The sequence below is a fragment of the Ctenopharyngodon idella genome, chromosome 12 (genome assembly GCF_019924925.1).
Source record: "Ctenopharyngodon idella isolate HZGC_01 chromosome 12, HZGC01, whole genome shotgun sequence".
Lineage (NCBI taxonomy): Eukaryota > Metazoa > Chordata > Actinopteri > Cypriniformes > Xenocyprididae > Ctenopharyngodon > Ctenopharyngodon idella.
In genome coordinates this window covers 9,564,138-9,591,729 of record NC_067231.1, presented here as the reverse complement: position 1 = coordinate 9,591,729, position 27,592 = coordinate 9,564,138, and the positions used below count along the sequence as shown (strand labels likewise).

Here is a 27,592-nt window from a genome sequence, read left to right as displayed (position 1 = left end):
AATTTTGTGGTGAAAACGAGCCAAACCTGTTTGTGACAGCCTTTTTGGATCATTCAAAATGAAACTGCAGAAAGTTTATCATGAGCAACCTACAGGAGTGATGACGGTGAGGTCTGGTAGATGACTGCCACCTGCACACGGATGATTACTGAGAATCACATCTCCCTCTTGCATACTGCCTCCTGCCGCCTTTATCTAAAATAAATGAAAAGAACCTTTTATCAAACTTACAATTATTACAACGCTTATGATTTCTTGTTTAAAGTACTTTAATTTATTATATTAGTTTATTCAAAATACAACACTAAGCACGCACATCTGCATCATTCCAATTATAGTGCACAAACATCTGAGAAAGAGCAGATTCTGATACATTCAAATTAAAAGAAAATAAAAAAAATCACAAAAACTGATCATCTGCTAAGAATGACAACATATGTAAGTGTGCTATCAGGCATCTCTGGGTTTCCTTGAGTCAATCTACATCATGCCACAGCATGTTAGGCTGTGTATTTGTAACAATAATTGACACTTATTGGTAACGCAAAGCAGAGAAGCCATTTCACCTCACATGCGCATTCATTTTCAATACTTCAAAGGGTGAATTATTCTGCTTATACCCATGGTTTCACATTTAAATGGGTTTTTCTCAAATCATTTGTCAGGTTTTCAGCACAGATTAAGCATCTCTATTAGGAACCGCTCAGTCTGACATTAGTTTAGTATGTGTTCACTATGTGTGACTTTAAGTGTGCCATTGTGCATGTTTGCATACACTTAATATGACAATAACTATCAAATCTGTTTATTATATAAATTCGTTTTAAAGGTTTACAAGCAAATAAATAAACAGACAATGCAAGAAATCATGTTTATAAAATATTTAGAAAAAATCTGATATTTCTTCAGTAGTGACATCAAAACAAGCATTCTCTAGTGTTCAAAATGACAGTATGAAATTTTATCCTCTCATGTCTAAACTGTTAATACATTCTTTCATAATGTTTTATCAGTAAAACGTTCTCTTCATTGTACCAGAAGTGCTGGTGCTTAGCAGCCATGACTCTAAGCCATGGCCAAAAGTTTTGAGAATGACACACATATTAAATTTTCACAAAGTCTGCTGCTTCGGTGTTTTTAGATCTTTTTGACAGATGTTACTATGATATACTGAAGTATAATTACAAGCATTTCATAAGTGTCAAAGGCTTTTATTGGCAATTACATTAAAGGGATAGTTCACCCAAAAATGAAAATTTGATGTTTATCTGCTTACCCCCAGGGCATCGAAGTTGTAGGTGACTTTGTTTCTTCAGTAGAACACAAATGATGATTTTTAACTCCAACCGTTGCGGTCTGTCAGTCGTATAATGCATGTCAATGGGAGCTCCATCTATAAGAGTCAAATAAACATGCACAGACAAATCCAAATTAAACCCTGCGGCTTGTGACGACACATTAATGTCCTAATACACGAAACGATTGGTTTGTGTGAGAAACCGAACAGTCTTTATATCATTTTTTTACCTCTAATACACCACTATGTCCAACTGCCTTAAGCATCCGGTTGGTGAGGTCTAAAAACGCGCTCTGATGACGGAAGTGATCTCTCGCGTGTATATGTCAATGAGTGCGAGCGATCACTTCCGTGCATTCAGACCTCACACACCGGATGCCGTGCGTGTGCTCAAGGCAGTTGGACATAGTGGTGTATTAGAGGTAAAAAATTATATAAATACTGTTCAGTTTCTCACACAAACCGATCGTTTCGTGTCTTAGGACATCAATGTGTCGTCACAAGCCGTAGGGTTTCATTTGGATTTGTCTGTGCATGTTTTTTTTTTTACTCTTATAGATGGAGTTCCCATTGACATGCATTATACGACTGACAGGCCGCAATGGTTGGAGTTAAAAATCATCATTTGTGTTCTACTGATGAAACAAAGTCACCTACATCTTGGATGCCCTGGGGGTAAGCAGATAAACATCAAATTTTCATTTTTGGGTGAACTATCCCTTTAACGCATTTCAAGTAAGGCAAGTTACATAATCAGATTATTTAACTAGTAATGTGACACATTACTTTTAAATTTACAATAAAGTATGGTTACACTTTATTTTAAGGTGTAAACAATGGTTATTGTAGTTCTAGACCAAATGTGAGCATGCATTTACTCATCTCACTTGCACAAAAACAGAGTCAGTATTCATCAAAATTAATAAAAACAGTGAAATGCAAACCTGAAATAATTAAATATTAAATTACACAAATTTACATTTATGTATTTTATTTCACTTTATTAACCAATGTCTTTGCTGCTGACATCCGATGACCCAATTCAACCATACTAATAAACAAAAACAACTAAATAAACATCACATTTGTGTTTCTTTCTTTTTTTTTATTGTTGAAGTAATAGAGTTGAACTTTCTTCTCCTGCACCCTATTCTTCTGCAACCCCAGAATGGCAATCCAGAGCTGAAAGGTTTGTTTGAGCTGCGCCCTCTACTGTACAAGTCTGAATTTGTATTTCCCTCAGCCTGAGGCTTATTTATTTATTAACTTTTGTTGTTGTTGTTATTAAAAAACTAGTTATGTAATGTAATGTAATTAGTCACTTTTTTGTGGGACTAATGAAATATTGTAACACATTACTTTTAAAAGTAACTTAATCCAACACTGGCCACAACAATCAAGAATTCAACAATGTGTTATAATTTGTTGTATATTTGTGTGTTTGTGTACCTGGAACTGTACAGTCTCCTGCATGGCTCCTAGATGAACAGGGATGTGAGGAGCATTAGACACCAAACCTCCATCAGGACCAAACACAGCACAGGAAAAATCCAGACGCTCCTTTATATTGGTGGATATGGAGGTTCTCTGCAGCACACGACCCATCTGCTCTGTGTTTGAGGAACCAGAAAGCATCAGTGCACTAACAGATAATAACATAGATGACCAGATTTCACATTAAAGGATTAGTTCACTTCTGAATAAAAAAATTTCCTGATAATTTACTCACCCCCATGTCATCCAAGATGTTCATGTCTTTCTTTCTTCAGTCGAAAAGAAATTAAGCTTTTTGAGGAAAACATTCCAGGACTTCAGTGGGGTTCACTGGGTGGAAGGTCCAAATTGCAGTTTCAGTGCAGCTTCAAAGGGCTCTATATGATCTCAGACGAAGAATAAGGGTCTTATCTAGCAAAACGATCTGTCATTTTCTAAAAAAAAATAAAAAATGATATACTTTTTAACCACAAATGCTCATCTTGCACTAGTAACGATCCAGTGTCTACAAAGCGAATGTGAAAAGATTAAGCCAAACACCCTTTTTATACATTTTAAATGACCAATTGTTTCACTAGACAAGACCCTTATTCCTCGTCTGGGTTCGTGTAGAGCCCTTTGAAGCTGCACTGAAACTGCAGTTTGGACCTTCCACCCGATGAACCCCACTGAAGTCCATTATATGGAGAAGAATCCTGGAATGTTTTCCTCAAAAACCTTAATTTTTTTTCGACTGAAGACAGAAAGACATAAACATCTTGGATGACATGGGGGTGAGTAAATTATCAGGAAATTTTCATTCAGAAGTAAACTAATCCTTTAACACACTCATCATTTATTCCAAACTTTTTTCTGTCCCATCAAACCTGCGATGCTCATGAAGCGATGGGAGAAGATGGACAACTGGATGGTGTTGAGTTCAGTTCCTAAGACACACTGCGTTCCCATGCCAACAGCAATACACACGTCACCATCCTCTGTCAGATGAGCCACACACGCCGGCTCCACGAGAATTGTGCTGATAAAAGAAATATAAAAAAAAAATGAAATTAAAAATATATGGTTACAGAAACAATGTGGAGATTTCTAAACATCTAAGGTCAACCCTCAAATGGCAAGTCCCAGAATAGAATTATTACTTCACCGAAGAGCTGGAGACTGAAACAGGTAGTGACAGTTTCCCAGTAGAAAGACAGTTTAGAGAAGAGCAAAACCCTCTGCTATTAAGATTAGTCACTTTTTAATTCGATGCTTGAAGAGGGGCAAAGCCATCATAACAATTATTGGTAACAATTTATTTTAAGGTCACATGGTTACACGTTACATGTACTTACTATAGTAATAACAGTTTATTATGATAATTAAGTAACTAACCAAAACCAAATCCTTACCCTAACCCTATAGTCAGTACATGTTGTTAATTAATATTACTCAGTACTTATTTGTGTAATTACACTGTAACAAGGGCACCTTAAAATAAAGTGCAACCCAATTATTCTCAAAAAAGAACACAGTACTGTGCAAAAGCTTTTGGCACGCTAGATTATTCACACACACAAAAAAGTTTTAAGACACACAACATATTTACATTGCCAATAATAATCCAGTAAGATTTTTGTATGCACAAGAGGTCTGACAATAGATAGCATGAACCTCACAGACATCTGATCTCACCATCATTGAGTCCATCTGGAATTACATGAAGAGACAGAAAAACCTGAGGCAGACTAAATCCACAAGAACTGCGGGAACATATCCAAGATGTCCGGAGAAACTAACCTGCAAAGCTACATTAAAAACTGTGTTCAAATGTAGCTACAACAAAAGCTGTTCTAAAGGCAATGGGTGTTCTAGCAAATGTTAAATCAGGTGTGCATAACCATCAGGGATATTGTCATAAACTAAACCTATTAAAACATATTTGTTAACTAAAATAAAGCTCAAATAAACAAAAAACAAACAATTGTGGGCTGATTACAAAATGAAATTAGTGCTGCTGTCAGATAATGTTCTGTCAAGTTCTGCGGGTGCAGCTCCCTAAATCTCCTCAACAAGACACATGATCTAAGGAATCATGCATATTTGGAGCAAATGTTCAGCATACACTGAACTTTAACAGGTTTGATCAAACCCTACACAAGCACCACTAATGACGATGTATTATATTTAGAAACTTTCAGGAAATCACACACACCTGTTCTTATCAATAATAATGGCTGGTCCCTGGATTCTGTGATCACAGGAAAGATTCTCCCACAGATACACACTGGTGTCCAGATAACGGTCCTCAAAGTAACACTGGGTCATCTGGGTCCAAAAAATGAAGTTAATCAATAACATTCCTGTATAATTCCTTGGTTTTTATTAATAACAGCCATAATAAAAAAATTCAAATATGTGTAAAGCATCTTGGCAAATGATAATCTGTGGTAAGGGAAGATGCACTACTAAGAATGTTTCTTATGATCTTAAAAACCTTTTTGTTCTAAGGCTTCTATTAAAACGCTTAAAATTAGTTTTGTAGACAAATATTTTCCCAACAATTTAAATCAAAAAGCATTCTGCATGCATGTGAACACCTTCAGTTCTTCAAGAAGTTGGTTGAGAGAATGACCAAAGAGAGCAGAGGTGGAAGCTAGGGTGGCAACTTTGAAGAAACACAAAAAAACTTTTACTGTTAAGGGGGTCGCACATCAGACGAGAAGCGCAGCAGGTGACTTCACCCTGGGCTAATAGATTGGGCAATGTATATTTATAACACTATACTTTGTGTTATATTACCTTGGCATTAAATTACATAAAACTAGTTAAAGGGTTAGTCCAGTCAAAAATGAAAATTCTGTCATTTATTACTCAACCTTCATGACGTTCAACACCCGTAAGACCTTCGTTCATCTTCGGAACACAAATTAAGATATTTTTGATAAAATCCGATGGCTCAGTGAGGCCTCTATTGCCAGCAAGATAATTAACACTTTCAGTTGCCCAGAAAGGTATTAAAAACATATTTAAAACAGTTCATGTGACTAAAGTCGTTCAACCTTAATATTATAAAGCGACAAGAATACTTTTTGTGCGCCAAAAAAACAAAATAACGACTTTTCAACAATATCTAGTGATGGGCGATTTCAAAACTGCTTCGAAGCTTTACGAATCTTTTGTTTCAAATCAGTAGTTCGGATCGAGTATCAAACTGCCAAAGTCACGTGAAGTATTGAAATTCCGAAACACTTATGACATAACGAAGCCTCGTTTACTGAAATCACGTGACTTCGGTGCTCCGAACCACTGATTTGAAACAACAGATTCGTAAAGCTTTGAAGCAGTGTTTTGAAATCGCCCATCACTAGATATTGTTGAAAAGTTGTTATTTTGTTTTTCTGATGCACAAAATGTATTCTCGTCGTTTTATAATATTAAGGTTGAACCACTGTAGTCACATGAACTGATTTAAATATGTCTTTAGTAGCTTTCTGGGCATCTGAAAGTGTTCATTATCTTGCTGGGAATAGAGGCCTCACTGAGCCATCGGATTTCATCAAAAATATCTTAATTTGTGTTCCGAAGATGAATGAAGGTCTTACGGGTGTAGAACGACATGAGGGTGAGTAATAAATGACAGAATTTTTATTTTTGGCTGAACAAACCCTTAACGCTGCTGCATGAATGTTTCTATTACAACAGCTGAGGGATTGATGCAAATTTTACATCTTTCTCTCTTCTGACCAATGTAATCAATTTCTATATATTTTTTCAGTTTTTTGTAAAGTCATAGAAACTCTTTTGTGGATTTTTTTCTTTTGCTATTGGAGCAAATGAGAACATAAAAATTATATTTGTGTAGTTTCCATTCACCACTATAGCAGCTTACCCAACGCTGCTGAGAACCACAGAAATGTGAAAAGGGTCCATTGCGTCTTTGAGCAATACCTTGACTTCCTAATATCAGGAGCAGTTTCAGAGTATTTACTTACTTATAAAATATATGGTTAGGTTTGCATTGGTTTTAATACCTTAATAGGTCTTGGAGTTTTCTGCCCTGCTTTGGGCTGAACTTTTGACCTAATTCCAGACTTCCCAGAACCACGCACACGGATATCATCCACCATGATAGGCCGATCAGTGATGGTAAAGCCGAACTCTTTCAGATATCTGATGTAGAAGCAGAAAGAGTGAGAGACTGAAGAGGAAACAACAAGTCATTTTTGACCATTCACAGTTGAAACAGCAGTACCGTTTAGTGAAGGCTGTGCGGAAGTCTCCCGAGCGACAGGAGTGGGCATTACTGGGGTGACCTGCAGCCGTGATCATGAGCGCGCAATCTGTGCCCTCATAACGCAGGTGCAGGAACACTTCTATACTGATCTGAGAACTGTACAGACACAATCATGTAATTATCCTCTTATTATTACAATAATATTTTGTTGCATTTTCAGTTGTGTTTGTTAAAAGTTAATGATACACCAGATAAGCAAGTAGATAAGCTTTTCAGTGTAACTGTATCCTTGAGAGTGACCTGCTAAAGCCTTGTTTGCGCAGTATTTGGTCGCAGCGTTGAGAGAGTTCCTCTATCCTGCGGTCCAGCTCAGAGTATGAGCCTGCTACATACTGTAGAGAACATGGTTCCTGAACCTCCTCCACCACATCAGCCAAAGCCAAACCATATGCTGACAGCACTCCGCTGTATCTAACAGTAGAAAGAGAAAGAGTATTGTACTGTCACCAATTTATTTCAAAAACACAAGCACTTCATGTTAATGTTCTTATTCTAAATGGCTTACAAGGACTTCCCAGCAGGCATGGATGTCAGTTCTCATTAGGCACTTTATTTTTAAATACAGTATGTATATAAACATGAAATTTGACCTAGGATGAGCTCAAACAAATTTCACAATGGCAGAAAAAAAAGTCATGTCCATCGATTTAGAATAACAAGTAATTGAGATTATAGCTCACAAAGTTTCTGAAATAACAAAAATTATTCAATCATTTTTGCGAGCCAATCACAAAATTTGGTAGACAGCGTCATGCACACACCCTGCATGTATAAGCTGAATTTGATGACCATCAGCCATTCACAAATGAATTTATTCACAGCACAACAGATTGTGGAAAAAGCATCTTATTGCCATCCCATTCAAGCATGTGACAAATGAACACACCAAAACACACAGATACTTCACTCATATAAACATACAGACATACTTGTGTATGAAGACAGTCTTCATGCCTAAGGCTCTTGCAATGGCACAAGCGTGTTGACCCCCAGCTCCTCCAAAACATGCCAGCACATGCTCAGATGTGTCATGCCCTTTAGCCTGTTGAGAGAAAGCTGATATTCAAAACAATAATTTAGATACCCATCATCTAAAGCAGCAATTGGTTGGATGGTGGGCGTTACATTCCAGAATTGTAAAATTGTAATTTTTCGAGGTATATATAATGAAGGTTGTGAAATAAGTGCCTAATATTAACCAACCTTTTCATTAGCTGCCTCAGCAGTCTAACACCGCTCATCAATGTCAAAATGTTTGAGAAGACCAATCAAATTAAAGTAGGCAGGCTTTATGTTCACAGAAGCTGCCTGCGAGCCGAGTGCGAATTCCAGCGCGACACTTCACACTTCAGCTAACGATCGTAAAGTGTGAGACAAGATGTAAGTAGCTAAACTAAACAGCTGTTTTACGATAGAAGTGTTAAACGACCGACAGAAATAAACAGTTTGCAAAGACTATCAATCAAAACACAGCTTTGGGAAGGGAAGAGATACAGACCAAGAAAGATAAGGAGACTGAAAGAAGAAGAAAGAAAGAAGGTGATGGAGTTGAGAGAGGAAGAGCAGGTGCCCAGGATGAGATTATCATTATTACAGTGTATTCCTATTTAACACAGATATAATTTTTGCTAATTACAGTGGAAACTATAGACTCACTTTAACAACTCAAGCACCTATTATAAATATAATGCCATAATAGTACTACTGTATAAATATATATTTGTATATCTGGTCCTTGAATGTGTGATATTTCACAAGTATCAGCACCGGGACTTTTTAACGTTTGTATCACTCTGTTTGTCTGTGTTTGCATGTTCCATACAAACTGACAGTCTAAGGCCCTGTTCCAAATGGCACCCTAAACACTCGCGGTCTTCCTATGAGTCCACACTTTTGTGACATAACGCCTCTTTGACTGTCAGGAAGAAGTCTGCTGTGGAGCTTGCTTCAGTGCGGGCTCGGCAAAAGTGGGCATTGAGGGTGCATATCGACAGCAAAGGGGGTGCCGTGAGAAACCTTGTGAAACCTAAAATGACAAATGGGACACCCTACAGTCTCATAGACTTAAACGACATGCGCACGCGGCAGCCGTTGTAAGTCCACAAGACCGAAAATACATATGAAGTGTGCCATTTGGGACAGGGCCTAATAGTGGAGACTTCAGTGCAACTTGCATCATTAAGCCAGTAGGTGGCGATAAGTGGCTCTTTATGAGCGAGCAATTGGAACCATTAATTGAATAGATTAGTCAAAAAAACAAGATCAAAACCTAGCAAGATCAATTTTGGGACGTCGCTATTTCTAAAGCCCTGCGTACGGCCCTGTGGGCAACTGGTTCACCTTTTAGTGCTTAATCATGTTCTGTATACACACAGTTCAGTAATTTACAGGAGTGACAATCGCATTCTACATCCAGATTAACTCCCGAAAAATGCAGGTAGTGACAACTGCTTTTACAAAAATGAGTGTATGGAACCAAACTGAAAAACTAGTTGTTAATGACACATTTACGTGTATCAGAGATGTTTCTCTCTTCTGCTTAAATCACAGGGAAAGCGGTACGAGCCTTGACTTGTTCGTGTTGCCAGATCTTGCTAGAAAAACGTTATGCTTTATGCTGAAAATAAGACCGAAATACCGCACCTGCTAACTTTAATAACTTCATGAACTCAGTCGCTTTATTAGCCAAGCTTAGACAGCAACCCCAAAAAACGATTATAATAAGTGGACCTGGCAACACTACAAAGTGCGCTCTGTGAAGCAGTCTTTCCAAGCATAAGCAAAACCAGCTCCTCCAAAACATGCCAGCACATGCTCAGATGTATCATACCTTTTAGCCTGTTGAGAGAGAGCTGATTTCAAAACAAAAATTTAGATACCTGTCCTGTAAAGCAGCAATTGGTTGGATGGTGGGCGTTACATTTCAGAATTGCAAAAAAAACAGTGGCTATATAGCTGTTGGGCAACCAGGGCCGTACCCACCATTGAGGTCCCCAGTACCTCTAGACCTCAGTCATTTTTTTATTAACCAACCTTTTCATTAGCTTCCTCAGCGGTCTAACACCACTTGTCAATGTCAAAATGTTTGTGGACCTGGAAACACTACAAAAACGCACAGTCTTTCCAAGCATAAGCAAAACACAACTCCTCTGTCGACTGTGCTTTAGTTAAAATTGCTGAACATAACGAGTCTTTTGTCGCTGTACTATTTTTTTGGTAAGAGTAGCAGTGACCAAACACATGAGATGCCAGAACGTTGCCATCAGCTGATCTGTTATGTGCAGTGCACAAATTCTGTTCGCAGAAACAGGAACTATTCTTGCAGGTGTATGAGATCTACCTGTGTTCGCTCTGTCCCTGATCTCAGTGTAATCTTGTTATCATATTAACAAGTGGCTATCTAAATAAGTTTGAGTTTATTTTGTGCAAACTCTGGTTTCTCAGTCTCAAGAAGGTGAAATGTTTTTATTGGTGTTCATTGCCATGGTATGTCCCAGATGACATACTATACTATGCACTTATGCTATGTACTCAACCATCTAGTGTATAAATAGTAAATGAATTTCATAAGGTCATTTTTTCATCCATCATTGCAGTCTGATAGCCCCTCCCCCTCCGTTACATAAGGAAAGCTTTGACAGTTGAGTGCATGAAGTGTCCAATATTCAACACTTCATTTTTACGGTTAATTAAATGTACCATCTGGGTATTTGAAGTGCACTTTTTTTAATTTTTAAAATTTCAGTGTGAACACACTATTTATACTAAAAAAGGGCATAGAATAGTGCGTAAGTGCATGAATTAGGATGCAGTTCAGCACTTTATTCTAGATAATAAGTCGCAAACCAAAAGTGGATCAATCAGCTGTGAGTAAAGTGATATTTGATGCAATAAATTCACTCCGCCTATATCTCTTTATTAAGCTCTAAATTAAGGGGGATTCTGAAAGGTGGCATCAATTAGTGTTGCATTTGTATAAAGTCATATAATTGCTCTTTGTTAATGCAAAAAAAAAAAAAAAAAAAAAAAAAAATATATATATATATATATATATATATATATATACACACACACACATTACCGTTCAAAAGTTTGGGATCAGTAAGATTTTAAAAGAATGTTTTTAAAAGAAGTTTCGTCTGCTCACCAAGGCTGCATTTAATTAATTAAAAATACAGTAAAAACAGTAATATTGTGAAATATTATTACAATTTAAAATAACTGTTTTCTATTTGAATATATTTTACAAAGTAATTTATTCCTGTGATGACAGCTGAATTTTCAGCATCATTACTCCAGTCTTCAGTGTCACATGATCCTTCAGAAATCATTCTAATATGCCGAATTGCTGCTCAAGAAACATTTCTTATTATTATCAATGTTGAAAACAGTTGTGTACTTTTTTTTCAGGATTCCTTGATGAATAGAAAGTTCAAAAGAACAGCATTTATCTGAAATGCAAAGCTTTTGTAACATTATACACTACCGTTCAAAAGTTTGGGGTCAGTAAGAATTTTTATTTTTATTTTTTTAAAAAGAAATTAAAGAAATTAATACTTTTATTCAGCAAGGATGCATTAAAATCGATCAAAAGTGACAGTAAAGACATTTATAATGTTACAAAAGATTATATTTCAAATAAATGCTGTTCTTTTGAACTTTCTATTCATCAAAGAATCCTGAAAAAAAATAATGTACACAAATATTTTGTACAATTGTACACAATAAATGTTTCTTGAGCAGCAAATCAGCATATTAGAATGATTTCTGAAGGATCATGTGAAACTGAAGACTGGAGTAATGATGCTAAAAATTCAGCTTTGCCAACACAAGAATAAATTACATTTTAAAATATTTTCAAATATAAAACAGTTATTTTAAATTGTAAAAATATTTCACAATATTAATGTTTTTACTGTATTTAAATTAAATGAATGCAGCTTTGGTGAGCAGACGAAACTTCTTTTAAAACATTAAAAATCTTACCGATTCCAAACTTTTGAACGGTAGTGTATATATACAGTTCCAAAAAAAGTATGTGAACCACTTGCAGAATCTGTGAAAACGTGCAAAATTTTAACAAAATAAGAGAGATCATACAAAATGCATGTTATTTTTTATTTAGTACTGTCCTGAGTAAGATATTTTACATAAAAGATGTTTACATATAATCCATAAGACAAAAAAATAGCTGAATTTATTAAAATGACCCAGTTCAAAAGTTTGTGAACCATTGATTCTTAATAAAAAAGTTGTGTTTGAGTCCCTCAGTTGTCCTCAGTGTGAAAAGATTGATCTCAAAATCATTCAGTCACTGCTGGAAAGGGTTCAAATATGCAAAAAATGCTGAAAAACTGAAGAATCTGCAGGACCTGGAGATTTTTTCTGAAGAACAGAGCTCAGTTTAACTGCTCAGGACAAACAAGGGACTCATGAACAACCATCACACAACAAAAAAACAGTCGTAGATCATCCAGGTAACCACACACAGTATGGTTCACATACTTATGAATGGGGTTATTTTAATAAATTCAGCTATTTTTTTTTGTCTTGTGGATTATATGTAAACATCTTTTATGTAAAATATCTTACTCAGGACAGTACTAAATAAAAAATAACATGCATTTTGTATTATCCCCCTTATTTTGTTAAAATTATTAAAATTTTCACAGATTCTGCAAGTGGTTCACATACTTTTTCTTGCAACTTTATATATATTATATATATATATTATACATTATATATATATATATATATATATATTATATTATATATATATATATACATATATATATATATATATATATATATATATATAATGTTAGTGCTGTCAACATTAATGTGTTAACGCATGCGATTAATTCAAAATCCTTACATATAATCCTATATATATAGGCTAAAATCACTTTATTTGCATTGACACAGTCTAAATGTAAACAGGTCGTATGTCCTTTTTTTCTAATTTCATCACAACCACCAGCCTGTAAATTCCTGCTAAAGGACAGAAAGACCACAGCTATTCTATTATGTAAGCTATTAAAACTGAAAGTGACAAAATAGTGTACTGTACCTGTGTAAGTGCTCTGATTGGCCGGCACATGGCCTCATTGGCCACACTGATGAAGCCCATGGCAACATCCTCTACACTCATTTCTGAGCGGTGTCTTCCAGAAGCACTACTAGATTGGTTAGTAGAAAGGAAGTGGTTAATTTCTTGTGTGAGTTTGCGGAAATGCTTCATGGTTTCCTCGGTTGAGAGAGGCTCATTTTCTCCGGGGCCAAAGATTTTTGGGAAGTAGGAAGGCAGCAAGCGACCAAGGGCTAGATTTGCATCAGTGACAGTCAGAGGACCACCTGAACCAAAAGAGAAACCGAATAATTATGTGCCATAGAGTTAGTGTAGCTTTGAGTCCAGTCTTTATGACACACTGACTTCAGACTTTTTCGGTTGAAAAAAAACATGGCTAAGTATGCAAGGCAGAAGCTGTCGCAGCATATTTTAAATGTATGAACCTAAAAGTGAAAAAAGAACATAAAAGAGACTTGTGGTCTCTTATGACTTTTGGATTTGTGGTACATCAGAGCTTCCAAGATCACCTGCATTCAGTGCCATTTAGTTTTTCTTTTTCTATCAGCAGGTAGGGTTTTACTTGTGACATCAGCTATAATGACAAAACAACTTAACCTTATATTTATTAGATGTTGTATGACAGGTAGCATTTGTGGTTTTACAGTAAATATTATTTAAATGAGTTTTACAAAGAACAGTGCCTTACAAACAGTGTTTATTTCGTTGATGAAATACTTTTGTCATAATTTTCGCCAACATTTTTTCATTGATGAAAACGAGACGGTAACTAAATGACAAAAACTATAATAAAAAAATACTGACCTTTTGTTAACGAATAAGTATGAGATGAAAATGTTAGGGAGATATGATTTGGGAAGATTTAATCACAATGAATGTGCGCGGTAGGGAGATTAGATGCACACTAATGTTAACGCACTGATCTACCCGGGTTAATAGCAGACAATTGCTGCATGTCTTATAAAACATTTAAAAATGTCTGTGAGAAAGAGAAAAACAGACATATGTATAAATTTCACATTTGATGTCAAGGAAAACAAGACCATTCGTAAACGTTTGGAGTGACATAATTTCCAGGAAAATGCAAAATAAATTACAATAAAATACAGGGCTTGACAATAAGGACTGCACGATGGCCCTGGACAGTTGAAGGAATTGACAAAAAGTTTATCCTACATTTGCATGTGTTTTGCCAATTTAAACAATAAAGCAATTTTATTTAAGTGAAAGAAGACATTTTTGGCAAGTATTCATTTAAACAGTTGATTATGTCTTAAGTGAAAGTAAATAGATGGGAGAAAATCATATTTGGAACTGTGCAATAGTTCTTAAAGTGACAGTAGCCTAAACCTGCTGCTGTCTGAGAAGATAAAAAGAAAATCACTCACTGCTCTTGACTGAGTAACTCTAGGTTTTATACAAGGAAGACTTACATTTGATTACTTTATTCAATATTAATTTATTTCATTTGTATATTTGTTCTACTGTATTTATTTGTTTTTATTAACTGACTGCTGGATTTTAGTCAACTAAATCTATTGTAGATTTAGTCGACTAAAATCTAATTATATTTGGTCGACTAAAACTAGACTAAAACTAAAACAATTCAGATGACTAAAATAAGACTAAAACTAAAATGCCATTTTAGTCAAAATACTATTACTAAAACTAAATCAAACTTGCTGTCAAAATTAACACTGCATACAAACACCCCAATAAATAAGTCAAAGGTGAGACTAGACATAGATCTTTTTTTTATTTATAAAATCGATGCAATTAAGTGCTGAATCATACATATGGTGTTGTTTTAGGAGAATACTTTGCCATGAATTTGCTAAGTCAATTGCCCACCATAGCTGAATTAAAAAATAGCAGTTTAAAGTGTTTTTTTTTAAATTATAAAAATGCACTAAAAATGGCAAAAGATTCTGATAGATGGGACCTTGTTTTTAAAACAGTAATTATGTAATGCATATTAAAGATAAATAAAACATACTGAAGATATATAGAGTAAATAAAGGTAATGATGACAGTTAAGCTTGATCCTCCAATGATAGGTGACGGGATGAATTTGTTAATTAAAGTATTAGCCCACTTTCAAATTAAAATTTCCTGATAATTTACTCACCCTTATGTCATCCAAGATGTCCATGTCCTTCTTTCTTCAATCGAAAAGAAATTAAGGTTTTTGATGAAAACATTCCAGGATTATTCTCCTTATAATGGACTTCAAAATTACAGTTTCAGTGCAGCTTCAAAGGGCTTTAAACGATACCAGACGATTTCCTATTCAACTTACGGAACAACGCGGTGTTTCGACCGATCGTTTCGCTAGATAAGACCATTATTCCTCGTCTGGTATCGTTTAAAGCCCTTTGAAGCTGCACTAAAACTGTAATTTTGACCTTCAACCGTTTGGGGCCAACTGAAGTCCACTATAAGGAGAGTAATCCTGGAATGTTTTCATCAAAAACCTTAATTTCTTTTCAACTGAAGAAAGAAGGACATGGACATCTTGGATGACATGGGGGTGAGTAAATTATCAGGAAATTTTAATTTGAAAGCTTATTTAACAATCTTTATGTAAGTATTTTCAAGATCAAGCCTTGACCCTGAGGAGAAAAATGATGTGACCCACTTACAAATACAGTATATATGAATATATAAACAGCGGTATATCAAAGAAGGATCTCTAAAAAATATAACAAGTGTGTTGATACAGTAGGCAATAAAGCTGATGTTGATGGAGGCCTCTTCACCCTCTCATAGCAATAGACATAGCAATGTGAGAAGAATTTTCAGATTATTGTGTGGATTAAGTTACTCACTCTACCTACACTACTGTTTAAAAGTTTGGGGTCAGAGAGATTTAATGTTTTTGAAAGAAGTCTCTTATGCTCACCAAGGCTGTGTCTGATCAAAATACAGTAAAAACAGTAATATTGTGAAATATTATTATAATTCAACATTGTAATGATACAAAATTATATAATTTCTATTTTAATATATTTTAAAATGTAATTTATTCCAGTGATGACAAAGCTAGATTTTCAGCAGCCATTACTCTATTCTTCACATTATTATTATTCAGATATTCATTCTCACATGCTGATTTGGTACTCAAGAAACATTTCTTCTCATTATTATTATCAATGTTGAAAATGGTTGTGCTGCTTAAGATTTTTGTGGAAACTGTGACACATTTTTTTCAGGATTCTTTGACAGCATTTATTTGAAACAGAAATCTTTTGTTAACATGATAAAAGTCTGTACTGTCACTTTTGATCAACTTAATTCATCCATGCTGAGAAAAAGTATACATTTCTTTAAAGAATAAAAATTTAAAAATCTTACTGACTCCAAATTTTTGTCAAACAGGTTCGGTTGAGCTTCTGTTTATGTTCGCTGGTCAATATTTATATATGAATAAAACCCTAAATTCAATCTGTTCATCATATAAAGCAACCTAGTCTCTTCAAAAAAGTTGGACTAAACGGCTCGATTCATATGGATTAGTTTTACGATCTCTTTATGAACTTTTTGAAGCGTCAAAGTGGTAGTTGCGTGGACAGAAATCTCTCAGATTTCATTTAAAAAATCTTCATTTGTGTTTTGACGATGAATGAAAGTCTTGCGAGACTTTCAGGTTGCGAATGACATGAGGATGAGTAATTGATGACAATTTTTTTCATTTTTAGGTGAACTAACCTTTTAATGTCATAGTACTTTCTAACAACTTACACTTATATATACTGAGGCATGTGAACTGGGACACAGCAATAGACGGGAGACATTTGAGTTGTTTAACACGTGAAGGACAGTTGGGCAAGAGCAAGTATTAGGCAATGTAGAACTAAGTGTGAAATGTACAAGTAAGAAGAAGAAGACTGAAAGACGGTGAGTCTGATAAGAACCTAACATCCGCTCTTACCCTTCCTATAGCAGGCCGGTCCAGGATGAGCACCAGCAGACTCTGGCCCCACAACAAACATCCCTGACCTGAAATACAGAAGAAATATTCAACTCTCCTAACTTACACAGGGTTAATACAGTTAAGCTCTCATTCTTTATGGTTGTAAGTGTACTATGACATGTTAACGTTTTGTGTGGTATATAAAACGTTCTCTCTGGAAGTCACATGATCCAGGGTGGTATATAATTTTAAAGCTAGATGATGGGATAGTTCAAGTCATTTGTGATATATTATATACCTTCATGCATGAAAATATTTCAAAAGGTAGTTTTAACAAACAATAAGGTCTCATTTGTTAACATTTGTTAATGCATTAACTAACATGAACTAACAATGAGAAATGTATTCTTACAGTATTTATTATGCTTTGATGATGTTAGTAAATAATAACATTCATGTTCAAGTTAGTTTACAGTGAATTAACAAATGTTAACAAATACAACTTTTGATCTTAAATGTATTAGTAAATATATTAGTTGGCCAATAACTGTCGAAAGAAACAAATTTATTTTGACAGTGGTGATTTACTTTTTATCAAGTGCAAATATTTTTTTCAAATTGATTCATTTTAATACATTTTATGTAAAATACAAATACAAATTTCACTACATCAAATGTTGTGTCTCTATCTTATTTACTAATAAATTAAATAAATGTGATATCGGCTTTATTTCTTGCCACCAGGCACAATGCTCTCTAAGATATCATCAGTCAACCACTAATTTTCACTCCCGACTGGAATTTGCACATGGAAATGGAAAGAAGTCAGGAGAGTAATAAACAAGTGGGGTGAAGGGCAAGATGCAGAACATGAAGCAAATAGGAAAAGTACAGAAAAGACTGTACTGTAACCATGACTGAAGAGATAGGCTCCTGTCAAGGATGTTTGCAGTGAACATAATCTTTATTTATAGAGAAACATTCCAAAACTGAGTGTGCACACTAGCTTTAGATGATTGCACAGCCAGTGTTTGCATGAACGCATTTGTGCTGACATTGATTAATCAGTAATCTTAACCAATTAAATTATTAACAACAAATAATTGGTCATTGATTGAAATGCCACTGGTTCTTACTTATCTGTCTTATGAAAAATCACAATGAGAACAACTGAACCAACCTATCTAAATCTAAAAGAATGCTTTACAATGTCTAAAAATGGTTAGAAAAAGCATTACAATATAAAAGCACAGACTCAACAAATCAATAATTACATTGTTATCTATATTCATACTGTATGATTGTTACCGGAAGAACAGCCGAGAGCCTCCTCCTGCTGCGACAGTGCTGATGTCAAGCTGTGGTGCCTGCAGGGTGATGCCAGCGATAGTTGCTTCAAACACATGTTCATACTGTCCAGCGTATCTGCTCACATCTGTAGAGGTGCCTGTACAAACAAATCCATCATCAGTAATGTCAAATTGCTCAAATGTTTCTGTTTTCTGAAATCAGTTCAACACTTTCTTCACTGCATGCTAAGCATGAACAAATACATACATAAGATATAAGATTTGAGACCTGTGCTGGAAGGCAAGATTTTTAGTGAATAGCCTGAATTACTTAAATTTCAGTCAGTTCCTCACACAAGGCATCATATGAATGCAGAAGACTTAGACGATAATGCACAAGTTACAGTACTGTTACAGTATGATACTTTTATGGTATGGTATGGTATGGTTTAGTATGATTTTGTCCTATTTAAATCTTAACAGCTCCTGGTCACTATATGATTTTATTGTAAGGTAAAAAGTAGTGAAATTGATTAAATGAAATGAGTTTGTTTCACTCAAATAATAATGAAAGTTCATTGTACTTAATAGAAAAAAGTTGTGTGAACTCAATTTCATTGTAGTAAGCTGAACTTAATATGACTGAGTTGAGTTGCAGAAGATTTCTAATTTGTCAGATTGTATACATAAATGTTGAAATTAAGTGTTATTTTGTGTGTTTTTGCACAAGATTAACATGGGGAGACACAAGTTAGTGTTTAATGTTAAGTGTTATGTTGTGATTTACAGGGGGTTCTGTTATGTTAGTTTTGTATGGTTACCACTGTGGTGAAGAGTAGAGCCTGTGGTTAGGTTGAGGATGGGCTGCAAAACTTTTAAGACCATATATACGTTTGATTATATAAATGCAAGTATATAATGACAGTCTCTTTGACAGTTATAATAGCATGTGTTATTTGCTAACATCTAACCAACATCTGAATGTGATGTTTATGTAAATTAACTCTATGTAATTATGATGAGTTGGGCGAGGCTGAGAACTGTGGGAGCGAAGGGATGCAGGTGACGTGATTGTTAATGAGAGATACCTGTGCACCACACTGGCCTTGCTCTGCTTCCACGGCTCTCAGCCCTACCCCACTTGTTACAAAAATTTTAAGTTCTACTAACTTAAAAAAAAGAGGGTTACACTTTATTTTAAGGTGTCTTTGTTACAGTGTAATTATACATTTAAGTACTGAGGAATATTAAGTAACTACATGTACTTACTATAGGGGTAAGATTAGGGTTTGGTTTGGTTTAGGGTTAGTTGCATTTATCTATGCATAATTTACTGTTATTACTATAGTAACTACATGTAACATACATAACAATGACACTGTAAAATAAAGTGTTGCCAAAAAAAGTTAGTTTACTTACATTTTTTAAGGTACTAAGTTTCCTCAAATGTTTTGAATATTCTGAACTTATTCCCCCGGTTTCACAGACAAGGCTTAAGCTAGTCCCAGACTAAAATGCATGTTTGAGCTGTCTTAACTGAAGGCAACTTGCATTGACATTTTTTAAAATATGTCATTACCATTGTTTTGTCTCAAGATTCACACCAGTAATGTTTTTTTTAAGGGTACATTTATAAAAGCTACTTAAATGTCCTAATTGAACCAAGGCTTAATCCTGGCTTTGTCTAAGCCCTGTCTGTGAAACCAGGCCATTGAGTTTTATAGTGCACTTAAGATGTATGTTGTGAAACCAGATTACTGACACACAGTGGTTTCTGTCAAATAAAAGGTAACATGCAATGCTGGCTATGGTAATTCTGATATATCAATAAAGATCATCTGGCTGTCAATGCTTAATTTAAGTTCATTATCATGGGTCGCAATTTCTTCTTTAAGCAACTATATATTATTTAACACTATTCTTTTCATTAGGCTATTGATATATGAACTGTTATTATCAATCTATGAAATTCAGGATCGTCCCTATTTATAGATGAAATGATACATCCTGTATTGAATCACTATGGCATGTGATTTGTCCCATATTTTTTCTATACACTGTTTAATAAACAATGTCTTTGCGGTAGGGAGATATAATAAAACATAAAACCAAATCAATTTCACAAGAAATAGCAGAGAAGAATAGAAAAGAACATGGGTGCCGCATAAGATCAATGTCAACCCCTTTGTTTTCTAGTCACCATTAGAGATCATGCAGGCATGAATGGGTGGCCCTTATTAAGTAAGTTTTATTTAAAATGTTCCTCCTTTTACCCAATATTAATTTTTGTAAGTATTGTCGTGAACATCTCCTTATGCATTTCATAGAAAAAAAAGTCAGCCATAGGAGTTTTAAACAACAAGAGTAAATGATGACATGTTTTTCGTTTTTGGATGAAGTATTCTTTTAAACCTTCATCATATATCACCTCCCATGTCGAAACCAATGACGGGCTTCTTTTCCGTAAACCCATAACATGTGACGGCATAGCCCACAACTCCTCCAGCAGGACCAGAGAGCACTGCCCGAGAGCCACAGAACTGCTCCATTGGTGTCAGCCCACCATCTGACTGCATGAATAACACATCCACACCCTGAGAAAGAGAGAGAGAGAAAGAGAGAGAGATAGGGTATTAATTTAAAGCTGCAGTAAGCGATTTCTGAGAAATGTTGTTGAAAGTGGATCGGACATAGCACCACAACACACTTGCCAATCAGCAGTAGGGGGTGTATACACTCATGAGGGGGGAGGAGAGAGAGTGAGCAAGAAGGAAATTTGAGGAAAGACTGTAGAAAGAGAGATGGCTGAGAGACATTACAAAAGAGAAAAGGGTCAAAGGAACATCACTGGAAAAAGAAGGGTTATGATCAGGCAAGAGCTTTAGGACCCGTGTTAATATTAGAAAAGCTTTCCAGCGCTGGAGAGACCTAAGCAGGAAGGCCTGAAAACGGATGCTGAGGTTGCACTGATTCTTCTCCATACATGAGTAACGTCGATTTTGCTTTGTTTCACAGAACCAAATTACGCTGCTGTTGTAACGTTAGCTATAGTAAAAGGACAGTTTTGAGTGTCATTGTTTGTCTGGAGCTGGTGTGCTGCTGGTGAATCTTGCTTGTATACTCTTGTGTATTATATGTTCATTTTTGTTCTTCCTTATCGTTCATTCGTCATTCACTCTTGCATTGTGCGTTTGTGCATTTAGCGGACGGAGCAATGAAGGGAGGGGAGTGTTTGTTTGGGTTGATTTCAAATATCAACAGTGTTTAACAATGTTTCTCAGAAATTGCTTACTGCACCTATAAGGGGTAGCTTGATAAAGTAAAACACACACATACCTTCAAGCCTCCTTTAAAGCCTGCAGTGAATTCAGTGAGGTATAGGTGTATTTTTGGTGTAAGGTAGGCGTCAGTACAAACAGTGTACCCACGAGGCACTGCTCGCACCATGGGCATCACCTCACTGGAAAGAGACACCTGAGTGAAACCAAGACGCTTCGCCAAAGACCCCACAGCCTTCTCATGAGCTGCCCATCTGAAACAGACACAATCAGAAATTATAAATATGATTTCAATAAATATGATCAGATGTGTGTCTCAGTGTGTTTTAATTATTTCAGTGTTTGATATAATGGCACACTGGGCATTAGGAAATTTCATCTCCACACCAAGTACCAACTGGTGTTCCACAGGGCTCAGTGCACAGACCACTTTCACTCCCTCTTTATACCAAGTCATGAGTACTCTCATGAGTACTTCTGTCATTCTCACACAGATGAATAACTCTCTCGTTCCCCTGTTTGCAGGTATATTTCAATCTCAATTGTTTAAAATGTTTTACCATTTCAACTGTCTCACTCCTCACTATAATTTCAGGTGGTGTAATAAGATTATAGTGAGGGGTGAGAAAATGGAAGTGGTAAAGTATTTTAAATATTTAGGTATGATTATTGACAATATATTATTGACAGTTGACTTTTTAAAAACTAAAAATTGTAGGGAGAGTACAATATAATCTTAAGCAATATAAATGTATTTGAAATCATATAAGCAATGAAGCAGCAAAGTGATATATGCACTCAATGATACGATCACAACAGGCAAGCTCTACTACTAGCTCTACACAGTATTAGACAGGAAAACAAAATTGTATCACCACTGTAAAATTATTCTAAAATAATCTTTTAACTTTTGAAAATGTTATAATTATGGCATAACACATTATACTACTGCTACTACTGTATCTTCAAGAGGTGACTGTTACATTAAATTTAGATTTTAAAAAAATGTGGTAGATAAGTTGTCTCGGTTAAAGCTGTACAATATTGGAATTCCATTTTGAGTACTATTAGCAAGTGCAATACTCTAAAAATGCTTAAATGAAATTAAAATCACACTAAAAAAAGCTTAAAGAAACCCAGTCACATGATCATTAGTTAGAGATGCTGTGCTTTGTGTCTACTGATACACACTGCTTTCCCTGCCACCCAGGGACTGAGGTTAAAATTTAGCTTTAAAGGGTTAGTTCACCCAAAAATGAAATTTCTGTCTTTATGCATTCATCCTCATGACATTCCAAACCTGTAAGACCTTTGTTCATCTTCGGAACACAAATTAAGGTATTTTTGATGAAATCCAAGAGTTTTTTTTAATTTTTTATCCCCCATAGAAAGCAACATAATTACCATCATTCAAGGTCCAGAAAAGTAGTAAAGACATTGTTAAAATAGTCCACGTGACTACAGTGGTTTAACCTTAAAGTTAAATGTTCTGATGTAGAGACATGTATTGAATACATAAGATAAATATAATGATCTATACAAACGTGTAAGAGTGCAGTAGCAGCACCGCTAGACTTCTGATGCCTTTGGATTGCACACGTCTCAAATCCTGCTCAACACGTTGAAGATCCAACTCACGCCACACCTCCAGACTTTCTCCTGTACTGCCTGAGAGAGACACAGAGATTCCATGCTTAGATATCATCAGTTGACGTTAGAGATTCTGTTTGGAGACTGGATAAACCAACAAAACTAGTTTCAAACAGCTACATACAATGTTAGTCAAGGTTTCTTACACTCTAAGTTAGCTTTAATGGCCATTTTACGCTCTTTCTATCCCTCTCTCTTTCTCTCAACTTGTGGAATTTCAGATCAAGTAGTTTTTGCAGCTCAGTTTCAATAACTGCCCTTCTGCACTGAGAAGAACTAACAATGCATACAGTATATTGTGACAATTATTTTGTATGTGAGGTATGTGCAATAGATGTTGACAAGTTGTTCACCTGTTACTATTCGTTTGGGCTCGTTTCTGGGAAGCTGACAGGAATCTTGTCTGAGAATAACCCTCTCCTCCACTTCAATCACCTCCTCATACAGCACATCCGGCATACACACCTCCTAAAACAACAACAACACACACTTTGAAACACTCACAAGCAGCCCCTACAACAACAACACACTTGATTATCTAGGAATTTCATCAAAGCATTGTTGATTGTGAACTGTTTTTCAGTGGTGAGATGAAACATTCATTATCTTCTGGGGTTTCATACTGCTGCATTTCCAGTGTGTACTTTGATTCACTCTGGAAAATACTGTTTTTGTGCAAAAACTGCTGTGTTTTAAGAGGCGGGGGAAACCGGAGAACCTGCAACATCATTAGAACATCAATATTGGGCAAAAACTGATATGGACCGAATATATGTGCATCCCAAATGGAAAGAGGAATTGTGGCAGACAGGATTTTTGCAGGCTAGTGGAGGCTGGCAAGTTAATTAATACAATTAGTTTGTGATGTTCAATAATTGATTTTATAATGCTAAATATTGATTGAATTGCGAAAATAATAGACAGTACTTAAAAATATTTAAATATGGTCCTCAGGAGGTCCACAATCATGTCACAAATGATCCATCTCTCACTACATCGCTATGGTCTCAAGTCAAACATACTTAAATCATTGATACTACTGCTCAACTAGTCCACTGCCAGGAACAGTCATTTATGAAAAATACCCTTGTCCAGAGAACACAGTTTAAACTTTCTGTTAAAATTTAACTTCATTATATAGTTATATAGTTACATAGTTGACCCTTGCCTGACTACAAACCAGTGTGGTTTCATCGTGTTCCCTTTTTAGTCAAGAGCTTTTACAAAAATATGCTACTGGAATTTTACAATACCAGAATCACAAACATTATTTCAATTAGGATTTTTTTCTCAACTAGAGAAAACAATCCGTTCTGACATTTGACTCAAAACCTTTTGAAATATAGCTCTTGGGACAAGAAGACTTTTTTGAAAAAGAAGTGTAATGCCTCTCGCAGTTCAAACCGCTTACGTTACATCCTACGCCTTTCGTATTCAACTTACGAAAAAAGTGTAACTGACGCGACGTCGTAAGTTGAATACATCAGGCGTAGGATGTAACATAAGCGGTTTGAACGGCGAGAGGCGTTACACTTTCTTCGTAAGTTGAATACGAAAGGCGGTCTGGCAGAAGCTAGATATTTTACTTTATAACTTGCTAAATATGGTTATTTTTCTTACACAAATGCATCGCTTTGCTTTAGAAGGCCTTAATTAACCCACCAGAGCCGTGTGGAGTACGTTTATTACGGATGGATGCACTTTTTTGAGCTTCATACTCGTTGGCCCCGTTCACAGCCATTATAAAGCTTGTCAGGATATTTATTAATATAACTCCGATTGTGTTCATCAGAAAGAAGAAAGTCATATACACCTAGGATGGCTTGACGGTGAGTAAATCTTGGGGTAATTTTCATTTTAAAGTGAACTAATACTTTAAAAAGCATTTCTTGAGTATCTTGCACATGCCCGCTGTAATAAAGTATCAAGAACTGTTGTGAGTTTAAATGAATCTGTTGAGTGAATGATTCATCATTCAAAGGCTCAGCACTCATAAAGACCCCTTTCTGGTCACCACCGAGTCACAGGGATGAATTTACATCGTCACTATTACTCACCAGATCAAACAGGTTAGGTCGCGCTTGCGTGCCGATATGTAGCAGGTCCCGAAATCCACGTGTCACCAGTAGTGCTGTTCTCTCACCCTGGCGCTCCAATAAGGCATTAGTGGCCACTGTGGTGCCCATCCGAATCCAGCCAATCTGAGAAGTGTCCAAGGGCTGATCTCGAGCAAAGCTCTGCCCCGTCTCCTGTTTAATTCATTAACCCAACAAACAAAGTGGATTTTATGTGATATTTTAATTTCGTGCACTTCTGTTCTCTACATTTTGACCTATCCTCCCCAGATCTAATCCATAACCAAAAAAGGTTTTCTCCTCACCTCCTCCAGTACTCGGCGAATGCCCTCAGTAGGGGCGTCTCTGTAGTTCTGGGGGTCGTGTGACAGCAGTTTTAGGACTCTCTCTCTACCATCGGGCAAACGGGCAAACACATCCGTGAAGGTTCCTCCCCGATCAATAGCAAAATCAAACTTCCCTTTAGTTTCAGCCATGCTGGGACACAGACTGCAATGAGCACAACATTTAAAGTTGACACACTGGCTGGATCTCAAAACTTAGCAGCTAATCCTACCTAGACTGCATAAAGGGACAGTTAAACCAAAAATGAAAAATCTGCCTTTATTTACTTACAACTGATTTCTCTTCAAAAAAAATTGAAGCGATGATAATTGTAAACTTAAACAATACTTTATAGTTGGGATTAAATTTAAGGTATCTTGCTTTGTGAATGTGGTATTTACCCATCATACAAATTAAGTTTAAGACATTATCTAGCTCCTTATTGAAAAACACAAGAAATAAGGATGCTGACATTTGAAACCAGAAATGATTGGTGTAATAACAGAAATAAAATAAGTGAGAGACATTCTTCCTCCTCTTGGCAAAAGGAGAAAAGAAAGAAAGCCATACACAACAGTTTTTGAACTATCATTTTAAATTAGAACGTGCTTATGCAAATATTAATAGTTAAATTATGCAGGTACGCTATGATAAAACGCAGTCTGGAAAAAAAACGCTGTGTGCTGTCTGCAGATGCTCAGCTGTTATAAATAGGTGCACATGGAAACTAAAAGCTTAAAGGGCAGCACAATCCCTTAAACCTTAACTAGGCTAAAGATCACTGACTATACTGTATGTGTTGCAATGTTTCTGTCAATAAATGCATTACATACATGCATACATGAACTATAAGGCAATTACAACATGAGCCTATCCTGCTGTACTTACACTTGAAGCGCTAGTGAAACAAGAAACGAATAGACGATTCCTCTCGTGTTGTACTGTCTGTTTACAAATATGCCACACTTCACCGCTTCGATGTGGAGAAGTTCAGCACCACCTCCGCTAGACTGCCTCCGCCTTCTCAGATATCACGTGACTGAGGCCGTGTTCTCTTCCAGGGAACACGTGATTGCTCAAAAAGGCGAATACTCACTTCTTGGAATCCTCTGTATATTTCAAAACTTTGTACTCATTTACTCCCCCTCATGTTGTTCCAAACCTGTATGACTTCATTTCATCTGCGGAGCATAAAATAAGATGTTTATATTAATTTAACTTGGTTACATTAATGTTTTTTTATTTATGTGTTTGCCAACTTGTTATGCTTCCTAGATTTCTAATGTATGTATATTGATGTCCTTTGTTAAGATATTGAATATTTAATATCTGTCCGGTGTTGAAGTAACTGTTCATTAGAAGGATCTTATCTGACCTATTAAAATGGATGAAAAACCTATTCTGATAGCAACACATTAAATTGACTAACAGGTGCAGAAGTCGAGAGTCAGGAACAGAAGACAGCTGATTATTGACTATTTATTTGGAGATGTCTTTTGAATGTAGTCTATTTTTAATCACTAATGCATTATTCATTATAACAACTAATTGTTTAACTAAATTAATTATATTTAATTTATTATATATATATATATATATATATATATATATATATATAAAACTAAAGTTTAATTCACTTGGTGAAAATAAAATAATTTAACTGAATTTAATTACTTATAGCACATTTATTATTTGTTAGAACACATTTAACCCACACATAGGCAAATTGACAAAACAATATAAACTCTATCAAAAAACAAGCAAAGTGTAGGTAATCAATATTAGAAAAGATACTCAAAATACTCAAAATTCCCCCACTTCAAAATTCAAAGTACAGATATGTTTACAGCAGAGACTTAAAAATCTCAGCTGACTGTACAAATACATAAAAGGGAAGATGCTTGATCA

The 27,592-nt window shown here is 35.6% G+C and overlaps 1 protein-coding gene across 1 annotated transcript in view; it reads right to left on the bottom strand.

Moving 5' to 3' along the window:
- oplah (5-oxoprolinase, ATP-hydrolysing) overlaps positions 1-26,713 on the bottom strand; it is a 40,839-nt gene extending 14,126 nt beyond the window's left edge. Inside the window, exons 1-18 of the mRNA XM_051914906.1 lie at positions 26,573-26,713; positions 25,666-25,849; positions 25,343-25,534; positions 23,639-23,753; positions 23,180-23,303; positions 21,694-21,889; positions 20,786-20,951; positions 18,377-18,515; positions 17,087-17,154; positions 13,138-13,421; positions 7,997-8,109; positions 7,308-7,478; positions 7,026-7,163; positions 6,805-6,943; positions 4,986-5,098; positions 3,658-3,809; positions 2,747-2,907; positions 94-195 (exon numbers count right to left, since the gene is read on the bottom strand). Coding sequence (XP_051770866.1) covers positions 94-195; positions 2,747-2,907; positions 3,658-3,809; positions 4,986-5,098; positions 6,805-6,943; positions 7,026-7,163; positions 7,308-7,478; positions 7,997-8,109; positions 13,138-13,421; positions 17,087-17,154; positions 18,377-18,515; positions 20,786-20,951; positions 21,694-21,889; positions 23,180-23,303; positions 23,639-23,753; positions 25,343-25,534; positions 25,666-25,836 — 2,544 coding nt within the window. The 5' untranslated portion in view covers positions 25,837-25,849; positions 26,573-26,713. The remainder of the gene's footprint in view (positions 1-93; positions 196-2,746; positions 2,908-3,657; positions 3,810-4,985; positions 5,099-6,804; positions 6,944-7,025; positions 7,164-7,307; positions 7,479-7,996; positions 8,110-13,137; positions 13,422-17,086; positions 17,155-18,376; positions 18,516-20,785; positions 20,952-21,693; positions 21,890-23,179; positions 23,304-23,638; positions 23,754-25,342; positions 25,535-25,665; positions 25,850-26,572) is intronic.
- Between the last annotated feature and the right edge of the window lie 879 nt (positions 26,714-27,592).